This window comes from Solea solea, chromosome 1, assembly GCF_958295425.1.
Source record: "Solea solea chromosome 1, fSolSol10.1, whole genome shotgun sequence".
NCBI lineage: Eukaryota > Metazoa > Chordata > Actinopteri > Pleuronectiformes > Soleidae > Solea > Solea solea.
The window spans coordinates 4,035,876-4,052,073 of NC_081134.1; the positions used below are offsets into that span (position 1 = coordinate 4,035,876).

Below are 16,198 nucleotides of genomic sequence, written 5' to 3' on the forward strand. Positions count from 1 at the left end.
TTCACTGAATTTTAGTATATGGTTTCTTCTTTTGTGTGAGAGTTTAAATTGACATCAAGCTCCAAGGTTGGATCTTGTGTTATAAAATAAACTGACTATTGTACAGGCGGTGCACAGTAATCTGGGTATAATTAATACAAAAAGACAGCACTGTGTGTGTGTGTGTGTGTGTGTGTTTTATTGACGCAATCATAACCATGCAAAAGCTGTTCAGTGACTCGGTTTTCCAGCAGTTCCCATTAAGAAATTCAGATGTCCCGTTTACCGGACTGCGGATGAGTCTTACGGACAAGTCTCATGTCAGTTTTAGGGTGTATTCCACAGTTTTCTTTCAGAAATGTTTCTCATCACAAGTGAGTCATCACTCTGAGTCACTCTGGACATCGTCCTCAACTTTCTGAATGACCGGCACTTGATCTCCCCAGTCACTGCTCCGAGCACAGCGATACACGTCTCTGATGAGAGAAGACGAAACACAGAAATCAAGAACTAATCACCAGAGGACATGAAAGCACCTCAAATAATTTATATAACTTAGTTTTGCAGTTTAGTTTTGCAGGATCAGATTTGCTGCTTATCAAAGAGCTCTGAATCAGGGGCATGAACTCTTTGAGGAAGTGTTTACTAATGTTATAAATCAGTTGTTTTTCAGTGGTCTCCCCCTGGTGGCTCACTGGTTTCACAAACACAAAACCTATGCTTTAAATCTCAGATTAGAAATAAGAACACTGTTTATTTGTTTTACATGCCGTTCTTATTTTTCACATTTGTTTTTATTACAAACTCAACAAACTTCAAACTAGTCAAAAACTGTCTTCAATTTGGTTAAAAAAAATTTTTTTATATCAAAACTACAATAAGTTATAAGGCCAAAAGGTCAATTTTATTTCATTTTATCTGAATGGAGGGCCCCTAAAGTGCTTGTAAGAAAGATTCTGGTCTTTATTTACCTGCTGTGTTTTCGAGCCGTCACCACCATGTGCTTAAATTGTCCATCAGGGCAGCACATGTGACAGTGGACGTGTCTGGTCCTGCGCTGTACCGGTGCTATCAGCCTGGCCCAGTCCACACCTCCTGTCTCCTCCTGTGACGTTGACCCACTTCGCGTCAGAATCAAGTAGCTGAACTTCTCCGTCTGATGCTCCTTGTGCTGTGGGAAATAAATGTACTCATGTACTCATTTCGTCTTTGCATCATCCGTTCATAGTTTCTGTCTCCTGTCTGTCATTGTGCACAGTACATGTTAAACAGAAAACTGCAGCGACGTTATGTTTGAGCCAAGAAAACAGCTCCACCAACTGGTGCATTACAGTACCATACTGATGATTTGACTGAAATTATGGGGATATTTTTGAAAATGCACCGTAAGTTTATCGATTATTAATCAATCAGCAACTATTTTTGATAATCGATTGTTTTTTTGTTTTTTTTAAACAAGCTTTTCTGATTTTTAAACGTCTTAAATGTGAATATTTTCTGGTTTCTTTGCTCCGTGTCAAAAATACATCTTTAAAACTGAATTATTTTGTTTTGTGGACAAAACAAGACATTCAAAAACATCATCTTGATGGGTGGTGGGCAAAGAAATCCAAAAAAATAATTGTTTAGACGTTGAATTGTTGGCTTTGAACTGAGACAATCCATGTAGTAAGGGATTTTTGTTTAAAAATAGCAGAACATTTTTAGGTGGGGGCATGAAGAGGTTACATTTTTCAAAGCAAAATGATGTTGATCAAAAATCAAGTAAAATATAACCACATTTGTATTATTTGGGAATTCTGTACAAAGCACATAAAATGATTTTGAGTCAGGATTTTGTCAAACCTTAATTTTTCCAAGTCAAATCTGAACATTTGAGCTCAATGAACTGAATGACATTGGCTTTTAAAACATAAAGCATGGCTTCAATCCAGAGCTTAGCGTTTACCCTAGGCAGAGGCAGAGGGTGGTAGAACTGCTCGAAGTTGCAGGGGACGACCAGCTTTTGGGAGAGTTTTGGACACGTCAGTTCATGGGGACACTAGAGACACCAAAGACCGGAGAAGAAGGTTGGTGACACTTTGACATGAACGAAGGACATGTTGTTTTTAAAACCAGCTGTGATTTAAACGTACCGGAGCAAAGACTGACGCTGGTCTGGAGTCGTGGACTATCTTCTCTTGTTTCTGGAGACAGAGATATATGCATCATTTATCCGTTTGCTTCCTGCATGACCACCAGATGGTGATATATTTATATATATATATACTGAATAATACCTTTAATAAAGTTTCTCTAGCTTCCATAAGAACTTGATGACCCTCTTTGGTCCCATTTTCTACCAGCACCTGTAATAAAAACAACAGAATTATAAAAGATTTAACTGACACAAAATGTCTCTAATGTAATATTTGTTCACGCCATGTAAACAGAAAGGTTTTTTGTTTATTTTATCATTATTTAACCAACCAGATACGAGCTGGTTTTCCTCCACAGAGTAAACACGGCCTCCTCTCGCTCCTTCACACTGTGAAGCTCTGACAGTGTGAAAGCCGCCACCACCAGATCAAACTGCACCTGAAGGCAAAAAGACATCCGGACCAAGATTCAACACTCGTCTGGATCCAGACCCAGGATAATTCGACACAGCTAGAATCTGCTAGTGAAATAGAAAAAGAGGCTGTCTTACCTTAGGAGAGACAGGGAGGAACTGTCTGAAATACACTTGTTTGATGTGCGGTTGAGCCTTTTCATCATCACCTGCTCAACATAGCAGAAAAAACCCCCAACAAAAAAAACCCTCAGATTATCTGCCTGTACGTCAATAATCAAACTCGAAATGAAATCACGTCAATATGTGTGTGGACCTTTGAGAAGTCGTTCAGCCAGAATGTTCATCGCTCCGGAGCTGTCCACACAAATCATCTCCTTCAAAGAGGCAGCCCAGTGTGAGTGCGACGCCCTGCAGGACAAAGACAGAACCACTGCATTTATACGGCCGCACTTTTACATGAAAACTCTCTTTGTGTCGTGCACCAACCAAACAACTGTTCCGAGCCCTGAACCAAAATCCAGAAGAGACTGAGGAGCAAAAGAGGGATCTCTCTTCTTTATCTGCAATGATAGGGGAATAATAATAGAAATTCAACACACTATTGCATTTACTTTTCAATGCACATGTATATATTTATAGCTTTTTCATGAAGAAAATGAATTGAAGGCCTGATATCCAACCTCATTTAGAGCCCTCCTGACTGCTGCATAGCCTCCAGCCAGACGAGCCGCCATGTACACGACACCGAATTCTTCATCATACCTGAATCACAGACAGAGAGAGATTTATATAAACGCAGATTCACACAGTCTTAAACAGGAAAAATCTGCAGCATGTAATGTCATCTGAATTTGCAAATATCAGACATATACTGTACATTGTGTCGGTAAGTTGTGTTTAGAATGTTATTTCTCCAATTTAGTTGATTTCAACAAGAGCATTCATTTCATAATAAGTGAAAGTGCAGATAAAGTGTGTGTTACTTCAATGGAGTCCAGTGATATGTTGTTCTTCTAAGCTCTGAGAACACTTTCCTCCTGATGTGGTCGTCCAGTGCCTCCTCATCTATATCTGCAGTGCAAAATAAAGGAGGCAGCTTTATTTGTATAACACATTTCATACTCTGTGTGCTTTACATAAAAAAAGAAAAAATCTAAGCAAAAACAAATAAACTATTCTAATACAAATTAAACAGAGTAGAGAAACATAGATAATTATAGAGAAAGAAAACAGAAAGCTATGACATAAAATATGATGATGCAGCATGAAACAATAATTTACTTACTGAAATTATTGAAGTGCAAGTGAAAGATTAAAATTTAAAATTCAATCATATGTTTATGAGAATAGAATTGCAGATATTCACAGTTGGAGCATAACAGCTAAATGTTGCTTCATCACATTTGGTTTGAACTGAGGATTCGATTATTTGACCCGAGTCACTAGATCTCGACTAGGTTGTATAGTGGACCTAAACTAAGGAGCCCCATTTGTGTCAAAAATAGCACAAGAAGGGACATATTAAAGCACAAAAGACCAACTGTATATTCTAGACTCTGGGTGTACAGTTGTTCTTTTGCTATACTTCTGCTGCTGCACTTGTTTCTGATATAGAAACTGTTGTGTATTGTGAGCCCATGCAGGTTGGACACATTTTGGTACATGAAAACTTAGTCTATAGTTGATATAGCTGTGCATCCATTGTTCACTTTTGGGTTTGTACAACATCACTCACCTTCACTGCTCTTCTCCATCGCTTCATCCCAAAGTTTTTTCTCCAGACTCACAGCTCTCTTTCTCAGAGTTGCATCCTCCACTGCTCGTTTTCTGCTCCACAGGAGGTTGGTGAGTGCGTGAGAGCGTTGGGGCAGCTGAGTCACTTCAGCACCTAGAGGTGTAGAGATGTACAAGTCACAAATTCATTATTTTTGACGGTTTCATTTCAGGAGCAGTGAAGCTGCACAAATATTTGGACTGAGGGACACAATTATAAGTGAACGTACTCTTAATGATTGACTGTGCAGCCACCTGGAGCTCCATAGGTAGACGCAGACATTTCAGGTTGGTCACACCTGGGTGTTTCCTGTGTGGTTCTCCTTTTAAAAAATCTACTGGGGCCTGTGGCACTGGCTGAGCACCTGCACTCATTCCCTGAAGACAGAAAAACTAGGGCTGAATGACATGGGTAAGGGTAAAAAAAATATGAAAATGCATTTTTCCTCCATATATTTATCTGTGATATAGTTTTTCAGCTTAAGTTCAGTTGTTACTGTGTAACACAAGATGGACCATGTATGGAGCACTATCTGTGTCAAGATTCAATTAGTAAATAAATATCTTACTCGATTTTTATGAAATACATATCCATTATTATAAAATCCTTCCCATTATAATGAGATATGTTTTCATAATTTAGTCTTTCTTATTTTCTACATGCATACTAGCTTATTGGAGAATATCTTTTTTCAAGATGGCTTTTTATTTCATAATAATGAACTTATTTATTTATTTATTAATTGATTGAATTTGGACACAAATGGGCCTCCATAGAAAGCAAGGATGAAACTTAGATATAAATTAATTCCATCAAGTATGGATAGCTTTTTGATTTTTTTAAATGGCATAGAATCTCAAAAGGTCAAAACAACTAAACTGCAGCCTTGATGATTTGTTCAATTAAGATTTAATTAAAAAAAGGCTAATAATTCAGCCTAAACCCAACAAAATAAAGTCATTAATCAAAATGAAACAATAATTGAATTCAGAGCAAAGACTTTAATTTTTTTTAAATCTTGCAATACAAATAACCATATTGTATTTCTGATTTCTTTGATGTTATAATATACTGCTTGCTCAAATTGGAATTCTAATTCTACAGGTTAATTGACAGGCTGGTTGATTTAGTGAGTGACTCAATTCAGCTGATTCACATACAGTTCATATTTAAATTAACATAATACTTCAGTATCGCAAGAACGAGTAAGAGTAGTCTTACGAACCAGAAATATCTATGTTTAAAGATAATTTGTCACATTTCACACAGAATGAAAGAAATAACTAACTATTGGTTCGGCGATTAGTGTATGTGATTAAATTAGGAGATTCTAATCTTTAGAACCATCGTGTGAATAAGTCAAACTGTTCTAACCATAGAGTTCTCTGTGACCCTGCCATGTTTAATGTGTATGATGCGTTCAATGACACCGACATTATCGCTCACCCTGAACATCGTCACGATCCCCGAACTCCGGCGGAGAACACGAGCACTGAATTTTCGCGAAGCCATATCTTCAATGACTCTGCTGATTTTGGAAATATCACATTTAATATTTCATATTTTAAACTAGAACACTGATTCACGCAGCGAAGAACTGAAGAACACATTACCCACCGACAGGTCCGTCAACAAAACAACTCCGAATACCGTTTAAGGAGGAACTTTAGGCACCGACGTAAGGTTCCGGATTTAATTGTGCACACACACACATACAGGGGAGTTCTCACTCACGCTTTTTGTGTGCCCGCGAGTGGCTTTCACTAAACTCCATCCAGTGTTGATGCTTTTTGTCATGATGCCATTATGTTTTTAGATGGAAAAACCCTCAGAAAATACGAATTATTTTCAATATATTTAATGTAAAGTAAAAATAAATTGTGTTGAATTATTACACCCTGGGATATGTCAACGTGAGGGTAATTGTGTCATCTAGTGGAAATAGCCTGTTTTGTCTCCATATCACACGAAACAGAAATAAAATAATAAATAAAATAATTATTAAATAAATTAGTATAGAAATTAATGAATTTTATTAATGTATACATTTATGTATTTATTTATTCATTATTTATTGTATTTATTATTATTATTATTATTATTATTATTATTATTATTATTATTATTATTGTTATTATGTAATTTATCAACCTCTATACACATTGACCCCGATATAATAAAAAACATGTATTGTGCTTTGATGGAAGTGAGATGAAAAATGAAAAATGTTTGCACTTTACGGTACAAGTGTGACACTTGTTTGTGCACAGTGTGTTTTAGCCTTAACTGTAGGAGCTGAGCGGGCAATAACAAGATTCATGCATCAATGTGCACGAACACAGCCAAATTGTGTTTGCGTGAAATGCACACAACAGTCCCTAATGGTAAATATGTGCTTTTCTTAAAAGAAATACGGAGTGATACGTCTGCGCACTACAAGATCTTTGATGACGTCACCGACCAGGAAACGTTGGTGTGCAAAGTTTTGAGTTTTTCCGCGGTGACTCTGTGGCCACTTGCTTTCTATAACTAGCGCATTGTATATTCTTAAACCATCATGAGGCGAACGAGAGCATCGAGAAACAAAAGTCAGGGCGCAGAAGATAACGAGGAAAGTCGTTTAAAAACAGGTTTGTGCGCTGGTTGTGGCGATATGAGTTAGCTAGCTGTTGTCGGCGCTATATTATCTGGACTGAAACATGTCCGAACAGAAAACCGTTAAGGAAGCAAACTGAAGGAAATAAGCACGTTTGTTAATATAAGTCCTGTACTATCTAGACTTAATACAAACTGTTAGGAAAGCATGTTAAAATCTGATAAAGTCATTACACAGTAATTTTATGTCGCATACCTGTTTTTTTCGATGTTAATGTATTATAAACCAGCTGTGTAAAGTGGTTAAGCACATTTACTCTGCTCCCACTCCACTACTTTATCTTTATAACATTATCAGTTAATCAAGAGTTGACATGACATATGCAGTGAGCTTTTAAAATTAGACAGCACTTCATTGTTCAGGATTAAAGCAGAGGTTATTGTGGGTTTCTTGTCACATGGCAAATGTGTATATTTTCTCATGTCATTTTTCAGCTTTCTCAAAGACTGATTTATTTCACATCTAATCTTTAATGAAATTGTTTTATTGAAATATCTACAAAAATCACGCGTAGGGCATATATTTCAGGCTCAAATGGGTCACATTGTCTTGTATTTCACAACCAAACAATATAGCAGATAGATTTTCTCTAATCATATTTTAATAGCCTGATAACTTAATTAACACAGTGCATTTTACTCAAAAAAGTTACAAAAGGCACGAGGAATACATCACATAATGATTACAAAATCACATTTTAACCCGAAATAACTCATACATTTCTTCTTAATCAAACAACTTATTGACAAATTATTCCAAGGGAAATACAGGAGGAGGTCCCTCAATCTGTTTTATTCTGTAGGGGCATCCTTATCCAAGAAAAAAAAGAAGAACCTCTGGTTTAAATTATGTTAATGCCTGGATGATTAAATGTAATTTGAACATTAAATAAATATTCTGAAAATATGCACATTTTTAGCTATAAATAAGTGTTATTTTCTGCAGCATTTGTTTAGTTGACTAGGTTTCCCCTAATGTTACTTAAGGGATAAGTGATTAGAACTTCACTGAATGTCAAAAATATAAACGTTTTTCTCCTTGTGATTAGTGTGGCAGTGGAAGGGTGATGAAGGGCAGTGGGAACCATATTCTCCTTCAGCGTGTGCTGTGTTGGACTCGGCCGTCTCCTCAGGACAAACCTCCGTCACTCTGACCCTGGGCGGTGGTGTGGACTACGACGTCGACCTGAAGAAGATGGTCCAGATTAATCCTGTCACTAAATACAAGAGGAATATTCGCTCTCAGACAGTGAAACCAGGTGTGTGTGTTAAAACTTATGACATATCTGTTTTGTCATCTTATTGTCTTGTGTTATTAAATTATACGTGTACAGTGCCCGTGCAAAATCTGTTTTTGTGTGTTTTTTTTAGTAATTGTTGGTTTGGTGTGCTTAAGTGCTCATTTTTATTATTACATAGCAAACGTTCAGTGAGTTTATTTGTGTATGGTAGAAGGCAAATACTGATACTGACATAATAGCATACAATAAATATGGAAAATTTAACTATATGGTTGCATAACAGTTGGTTGGTTGTCCCCGGGATGCAGAGCTAGAGTTCAATAGGGTGACAGCTGCAGGAAAGAAGCTTCCTCTGAACCTGCTGGTTCGGGTGCGGAGAGACCTGTAACACCTCTCGGAGGGGAATGGGGTGAACAGTCTGTAGTTGGGGCCACTGCATTCGTCATCTGCCTCAGCTTCACGGCGCCTTGTCTGCCGTGCAGCGTTTCTTGCCAGTCGAGCACTGTGTTTGCATTTGCCTCAGCTTCAGAGCGCCTTGTCTGCCGTGCAGCGTTACTTGCCAGGCGAGCACTGCGTTTGTCATCTGCCTCAGCTTGACGGAGCCTTGTCTCACTCACAGTGCTGTGTGAGTGAGAGGGTGAGAAAGCCAATGTGTGCTTCTTTTACCGATATCTTTTGCATTACTTATCCAAACAACGTCAAACTTGGCACTGCACTTTCACGTAACCGTAGCAAGACACTTGTCAAGGTTGAAATCAATCAGACCATCAGTTCGAGAGATGTGCGAATAACACACACAGACACACACAGACGTTCCTGGAATTTATAGATCGATAAATGTTAGATAAATGTTTGTGTTGTCTACAATTACACAACCCATAGTAGCTGTAGTTGATGACATTATCTAAAGCTTTGTAGGTTTGTCTTTATATACCTTTTAACATTAAACCAGAAGTTAGTAAATTTGTTTTGAAAAGGCTTCTGCTGTTTTCCTTTTGTTCAGAAAGTTCGAATGAAGTTAGTGCCTCGAGTGCTTCCAATGAGACGGCAGCTCCAGTTAAAGAGGAGGACAAAGATGGGGAGGAAGAGGAGAAACCTGCTGCTAAGAGGAAGAGAGGGCAAAGTAACCGTCAGACTGAAACTGAAAAAAAGCCCAAAGAGGAGATAAAAAGTGAAGGTAACATACCTCATACTTTCACACACCGAACAGTTATAATAATTATTGTGAGGATGCAGTTAGGGCTGCAATGATTATTAGATTCATCAATTTCCTAAATCAATGAAGACATTTTTCATTTTTTTAAATGCGAGTAGGGTTCACCGAAAATTGCCAAAAGAGCCATTTTCGTAGACTTTAATCCCCGAAACAAAACTACCGGAAGGATGACGCTTGCAAAAACTGCGGCCAGCACGCACCTGTCTATTCCCACTTAGAGTCCATCCAAGATCAGTTTGGAACAGCAATAAATCGGTTCCAACAAGATGTGAGTACACGGTGGAACAGCACCTATTAGATGCTGGGAAGTCTCTTTGCACAAAAGCGAAACTTGGCTGCATACAGCGCAGATAATGATAATTTAGCGTGCTATAAACAAGTACTCGATTCATTGAGAAAAATTGATTGATTATGAAAATAATCACTAGTTCCAGCCCTAGAAGCAGTGACAAACATGGAGCTGTTTGACAGCAAACAAACGTCACTTTGCAGAAAGCTGATGTCCGATGATCTCATTCTTGTTTTGTTTGTGATCTCGTTGAGCAGAAGTTGTGAGGACGGTGGTCATGAAGGGCAAAGCTCCAGTTGACCCTGAATGCAAAGCCAAACTTGGAAAGGTACAGTTTCCACACAAGATAAGAAACTTAGGAGTGACAACAGCTTTTTGCAAAGCCTTGCATTAGTTGTAGTTCTCAAGTAACTAACTAATGCTTTTCTCTTTCAGGCTCATGTTTACTGTGAAGGAAATGATGTTTATGATGTCATGTTAAATCAGGTAAAATTATATAAATCAGTTTAAATAGATTCATAAAATAAAAGTTATTTTGGGAGAGTTTTCTGAAGCCAATACTTTTATTATCCTATTTTATTTGACATCTTTTTTATTATTATTTCACAGACAAATCTGCAATTTAACAACAACAAATATTACCTGATCCAGCTTCTGGAAGATGACACCGCCAAGGTTTACAGTGTGTGGATGAGATGGGGCAGAGGTGAGTTCACATTGACCTGATGATTTTTTTTTTGCAAATCTGAAAAATGACAAATGTTCATATTCTCATGTGTGTTTTTGTCACCACGTGTGTTTTATGAAAGGTGCGATCCTCTATTGCTGGTCAGTCATGTAGTGTGGGATTCACGGCAAACCTCCCACTCTGAATGTTGTTTAGTGTGAAATTTACCTTCAGTGACTGTACTTGAATGGTGTCTCTCTTGTTTGATCAGTGGGCAAAGTGGGTCAAAACAGCCTTACCCCCTGTGGTGGAGATCTGCTGAAAGCCAAAAATTTCTTCACGAAAAAGTGAGCATCTCTCTATCTATATATATGTATGTATCTATCTATATATATATATATATATATATATATGTGTGTGTGTGTGTGTGTGAGATATATATGTATATATATATATATATATATATATATATATATATATATATATATATATATATATATATATATATATATATATATATGGACAGAGTATATTTATGTTTGGATAATCCAGATGTGTCACCTGTAAAATGGCTCAGAAAAACATGTTGGTTTTGCTGCAGGTTTCTGGACAAGACCAAGAATGAGTGGGAACAGCGGGCCAGTTTTGAGAAAGTCGCTGGAAAATATGACATGGTGTTTGTGGACTACAGCACAAAGGAAAAGGTATGTTTGAGAATTTGTACAGTACCGTTTCCCTATATCTTTGTGTTAGTCCAATTTTGAGAAATTCAGTGTAGTACTATTTTCGGACTAATGTATCAAACACAATCATTATTTTCTTAGAGATAGAGAGATGTCATGTAAATCAGGGGTGTCAAACTCAAATGACCTGGGGGCCAATGAGCATCTAGTCTGGTCAAAGGGGGGCTGACATAGAGGAAAAAAAGTGGAAAAAAAACTATTTAGAAGACGGTGGTTAATATAATATATTCATTATGATTTTAGACAGAATTGCAAAGTAAAATTGCTTGTTTTGATATAAAATGATTCACAATAAAAACATATTTATGATGCACAAAAACAGAATTAAATTGAAAATTTTGCAAATAATGACGAGGATAATTATGACAGCTTAAATATATGTAATTTCATGTTGAGTGTAATACATTTAATATAGCAATGATTACAACCGAATGTCTTATTACTATTATATAAAATATTGCCGGAAAATAAATTTAGTCTTATATTCTTTCTCTATTCCATCACCTCGCACAGTGGCCACATGTAATTGATTGGAGGGCCACATGTGGCCCCCGGGCCACCAGTTTGACACATGTGATGTAAATGCACTGTGTGTTTGCGACAGGAGGAGGAGAAGGAGGAGGTGAGCACTGTGGCCAAAAAGGTCTCCAAGCTGGATGTGAAGGTCAAGTCTCTGCTAGAGCTCATCTGTGACCTTAAAGCTATGGAGGAGTGTGTGCTGGAGATGAAGTTTGATACTCGTAAAGCTCCTCTCGGTCAGTCTGTCACAATCTCAATCTCTAATAATGAGTGTTATACCATTTATATTTCAGTATATTATTGTTTGTATTATTGCGTATTATGTTATTTTTCTAATATGTCTCAATTACATGGCGCACCATTGACAAAATAATAAATTGTAAAATCATAAATCTGTATATTTCTCTGACCTGCAGGTAAACTGACTTCAGAGCAGATCCGTGCAGGCTACACTGCACTGAAGACAATTGAAGAGTGTTTGAAGAAGAAGGGCAGCAATCGTGAGCTGCTGGAGGCATGCAACCAGTTCTACACCCGCATCCCTCATGACTTTGGGTAAGGGTTGTGTCAGTGTACTTTTAAAGACAGGGTAGGCAACAAATTTGTGCCATACAAAGAAATCAACACTTGGAAAAAGTGAGAGGGAGACTTTGACCAATCCGAGTGTAGTTCAGAAAAATAGGCTGTTCTACAAAGCAGCTGCATGTACACATCAAGAGCTGGACAATAAACACAATAAAACATGTGTCAGTGTTGCAGGAGCATTTCAGAATAAAACTTTTATTGGGGAAAATATAAGGAACACTAACGCTGTTAACAAAATAAAATTCAACATTTTCATACAGGTTGAAAACGCCCCCAATCATCCGAACAGAGGAAGAACTGAAGAAAAAAATTGCACTGTTGGAGGTAAAGGGATTTCACCTTCATTTACAAATCATTTTGTTTCTATTTTAACACAAACATGTGTTAATATTCTGATCTAATATTCTATTCAGGCACTAAGTGACATTCAGATAGCAGTGAAAATGGTGCAGTCTAGCAGAGGAGGTGACGAAAATCCTATAGACAGACAGTACAGCTCCCTCCAGTGTCAACTGCAGCCTCTGGACTCCAGCAGCCATGAGTTCAAGGTCAGTGTGGTGTCAATAAAGTAGCAGTTTCATTCTGAAGTGAACTGATGGGCTTCATTTCCGTGTTTGTCATTTGAGAGAAAACTGTGTAAACTCAACTCCTCTGTTTGTTTTGAAGTTGATAGAGCAGTATCTGCAGTCCACTCATGCCCCCACCCATCAGGACTACACCATGAACGTCCTCGACATCTTCTCAGTGGACAGAGAAGGGGAGAGCAAGAACTTCCTCACAAAGTTACACAACAGGTACTAACACATGATAGACAGGCAGTTTGTATTTTTCCTCTGTTTGAACTTTGGGAACAGAAATTATGTAACCGACTGGTTAAGTAGAATTCACTTTTCATTGTTGCTGCTTTTTGTTTTTAGTCACACTCCAACCTGTTTGCAGCTGTCCCGCTTTACTAGCACAAAATTGCTGTTATTTCAATTTATTTTAACATAAAACAAATCACTTCCTGTTTACAGTATGCTACTTGAAATTGGTGTGGAGCTGGCAGGCTCAGTGGTCACATTTTTTCTTTTTTAAATGTGACCACTATTTATTATTTAAAATTTTAGACACATCTGTTGTGACTTGCATCAGTTCCAACGTGCTTGTTTTTTGGGGTGCACCTGTGTCGCTCTGAGATGAAAATACATTTTGTGTGTGTGTATGTATAAGGACTCTGCTGTGGCACGGTTCCCGTCTGTCTAACTGGGTCGGAATCCTCAGCCAGGGGCTCAGAGTGGCTCCACCTGAAGCTCCTGTCACTGGATACATGGTAGGATGGATGGATGGATGGAAGACAAACATACTTTTACTGTTTTTCACTCAATTTGTTTTCGTATTTGTCTCGAAATCTAGTCAAAATATGTAAAATGAGAACATGAAAGTAGAAGTTTGTAAAAACCTGCTTGACACTCGACTTGGATGGATAATAAAGAGGCTAACAAATGCAACTTGTAGAACAGAACCTTCAAAAACTGTAATTTGGAACAAGACACACTTCAGTGTCTGAGGAATCACAGCATTTTTTTACTGCAGTGTGAATAAATTCCCTGTTTGTTTTTCATCTAGTTTGGTAAAGGAATCTACTTTGCTGACATGTCATCAAAAAGCGCCAACTACTGCTTCGCCAATCAGCATAATCATGTTGGACTGTTGCTGCTGTGTGAGGTGAGTTGAATAACATTAAAACATGACTGCAATAATTAATTGATTTTTAAAACAACTACTCAAAGTAATTGCCAGCTATTTTGATAATTGATTATAGGGATACTACAGGTTCTTAAATAGTGGTTGAATGAGTTATTGACACATAATGGCTTTCCTTACAGTTTCCGTCAGGGAGTGGGACACTCGCTCTCACTGAAAAGATTTTAGTCCCTTAACAAAAGACTCGCCTAATAAAAGCTGAGACTGCTTAAGTCTATGATATCTTAAGAATGTTTGCTGCTCAATATCATCGTTAGAAAGTGAACACTCACTCTCCCACACAGATGTCCACAGACATGATCATTGATTGTATGTCATATCGTGTGTTATTTTGTGATGTCTGGGTTTGTAATCCTTTGTTTTCAGATATATCCAAGTGACAAAAACTAACCACAACAACCAGAAGCTCCTGAGTTACTGCAAACTAAAAACACAGATTTTCCGTGGACTTTGATGTGGGGAGAGCGAGCGGTTTACAAACCTCAGTTTTTAGCAGGATAGGGCAACTTAACGGCCAGGTGGAAGTGGTGAAAATATTATTTCGGTATCATGGATTTAAGTGGGCGTGAATTTTATTAATTGAGCCTTTTGTTAAGTGGCTAAAATCAGTTTTTTTTTCTGTCCCTGCCGACAGCCATGTTATCAATGAGAGCAAGTGACCAGGTCTCGGGCATGTCAGTGCTGATGATGTGTCAGTACCTCACACAACCACACCTCAACTACTCCTTTTGGGAAACACATATAAACCTTTTCTGACATTTTATTAACTAAATAATTAATTTATTAAATAAGAACATAATTAAGAAATTGATGCATAAAGAAAATGACTGTTCCCTATAGTATACCAACATGGTTTGAACATCACTTGATGAGCTTCAGCCAGATGCATGATTCAGTGTCCACTGTTTGGTTTCAGGTGGCATTAGGAGACTGTCACGAGCTGCTGGATGCTGACTACGCGGCGGATATTCTGCCTGCTGGGAAACACAGCACTAAGGGCCTGGGACAGACCGGCCCTGACCCCAAAAACTCTGTCACACAGTTAGTCTCCTGTTCTTCTTCTTCTTCTTTTCCTTTTGGCTGCTCCCTTTAGGGGTCGCCACAGCGAATCAACCTCCTCCATCTAACCCTGTTCTCTGTATCCCCCTCTCTCACACCAACTAACTTCATGTCCTCTTTCACTACATCCATAAACCTTCTCTTTGGTCTTCCTCTAGACCTCCTGCCTGGCAGTTCCAACCCCAGCATCCTTCTACCAATATACTCACTATTCCTCCTCTGTAAATGACCAAACCATCTCATTCTGGCCTCTCTGACCTTATCTCCAAAACATATAACATGTGCTGTTCCTCTGATTGTCATTTTAAATATCATAAACTGTACTGTTCAGTGTAAACTGTACAATGCGTTACATGCAACAGTATGAGAATACATGTCTCTCATCCTCAGTAACGGTGTGACGGTACCGATGGGCCCTGGAGTGAAGACGAGAGTAAGGAATAACAGCGGTTACTCTCTCCTCTATAACGAGTTTGTTGTTTACAACCCTGCCCAGACTCGCATGAAATACCTGCTGCGGATCAAGTTCAACTACTCTTCACTGTGGTGAGGTCTGACGTACACTGACATTTACAGGGGAATTTCCTCTCCATGAAACAATGAAGATGCATCACTCAGTCAGAAGCCGTTTAATTCTTGTTTTGGGGGGATGGGATGTTAAATCTCAACACGCTGCTGGTGCCGAATGGATAACGGTAATGGTTGCTCTCTATGTGATAGAAAACCTTAAACAAATGGTTTAAGACCAATTAGGTGGCGAACAGAAAATTAATCAACTGTTTTGATAATTTGTTTCGAAAATGCATTTTTCTTGTCCATATCTGATGTTTTACTGAATATCTTTGATTGTAAATCTGTTGCCAATACAAAACAAGATACAAAAAATGATTTCTACTGTATGTGTCGCTGATATTTTTCACAGTTGTCTGACGTCACATGAGTGAACAGTAAAACAAAAACCAAAAAGCTTCCACTGTTTTCTGCTGAGGTTTGAAATATGCATCATGTAGCGCTCTTTTCTCTTGTGTTGCTTTATATATTTAAACATTCTCTTATTAATAAAACTTGAAATGCATGTTACACAAAACAGAAGGTACACGACGTTTTCCACAGTTTTTATGAGTGTGTCGTTAATGTTAAATAAAAACAACTATTTTAGTGTTTGTTTCAT

The 16,198-nt window shown here is 37.9% G+C and overlaps 2 protein-coding genes across 2 annotated transcripts; one reads left to right on the forward strand and one right to left on the reverse strand.

The window, feature by feature from the left end:
* Positions 1-159: 159 nt before the first annotated feature.
* Positions 160-5,918, reverse strand: mettl17 (methyltransferase like 17). The gene is made up of 14 exons (XM_058649617.1): positions 5,754-5,918; positions 4,537-4,684; positions 4,269-4,421; positions 3,517-3,604; positions 3,214-3,295; positions 3,020-3,093; positions 2,847-2,941; positions 2,669-2,739; positions 2,449-2,556; positions 2,259-2,327; positions 2,115-2,165; positions 1,928-2,020; positions 951-1,150; positions 160-455 (listed from the first exon to the last, which is right to left on the reverse strand). The coding sequence occupies exons 1-14, from the start codon at positions 5,817-5,819 to the stop codon at positions 362-364; spliced, it is 1,392 nt and encodes a 463-aa protein (XP_058505600.1). The 5' UTR covers positions 5,820-5,918; the 3' UTR covers positions 160-361.
* Positions 5,919-6,755: 837 nt separating this feature from the next.
* On the forward strand, positions 6,756-16,185 carry parp2 (poly (ADP-ribose) polymerase 2). The gene is made up of 17 exons (XM_058650694.1): positions 6,756-6,937; positions 8,012-8,221; positions 9,207-9,380; positions 9,966-10,036; positions 10,144-10,194; positions 10,318-10,414; positions 10,647-10,722; positions 10,977-11,079; positions 11,723-11,873; positions 12,054-12,192; positions 12,483-12,546; positions 12,636-12,770; positions 12,889-13,016; positions 13,435-13,534; positions 13,831-13,929; positions 14,885-15,009; positions 15,418-16,185. The coding sequence occupies exons 1-17, from the start codon at positions 6,865-6,867 to the stop codon at positions 15,575-15,577; spliced, it is 1,956 nt and encodes a 651-aa protein (XP_058506677.1). The 5' UTR covers positions 6,756-6,864; the 3' UTR covers positions 15,578-16,185.
* The last annotated feature ends 13 nt before the right edge of the window (positions 16,186-16,198 follow it).

Bases quoted from the DNA above. Each gene is read 5' to 3' on its own strand.
- mettl17 (XM_058649617.1), bottom strand. From the start codon at position 5,819: ATGGCTTCGCGAAAATTCAGTGCTCGTGTTCTCCGCCGGAGTTCGGGG. The intron at 2,942-3,019 runs GTTGGTGCACGA...TTTGTCCTGCAG, and splicing joins GGGCTCGGAACAGTTGTTTG to GGCGTCGCACTCACACTGGG. The intron at 2,166-2,258 runs GTATTATTCAGT...CTCTGTCTCCAG, and splicing joins CTAGAGAAACTTTATTAAAG to AAACAAGAGAAGATAGTCCA.
- parp2 (XM_058650694.1), top strand. From the start codon at position 6,865: ATGAGGCGAACGAGAGCATCGAGAAACAAAAGTCAGGGCGCAGAAGAT. The intron at 11,874-12,053 runs GTCAGTCTGTCA...TCTGACCTGCAG, and splicing joins TACTCGTAAAGCTCCTCTCG to GTAAACTGACTTCAGAGCAG. The intron at 12,771-12,888 runs GTCAGTGTGGTG...TTTGTTTTGAAG, and splicing joins CCAGCAGCCATGAGTTCAAG to TTGATAGAGCAGTATCTGCA.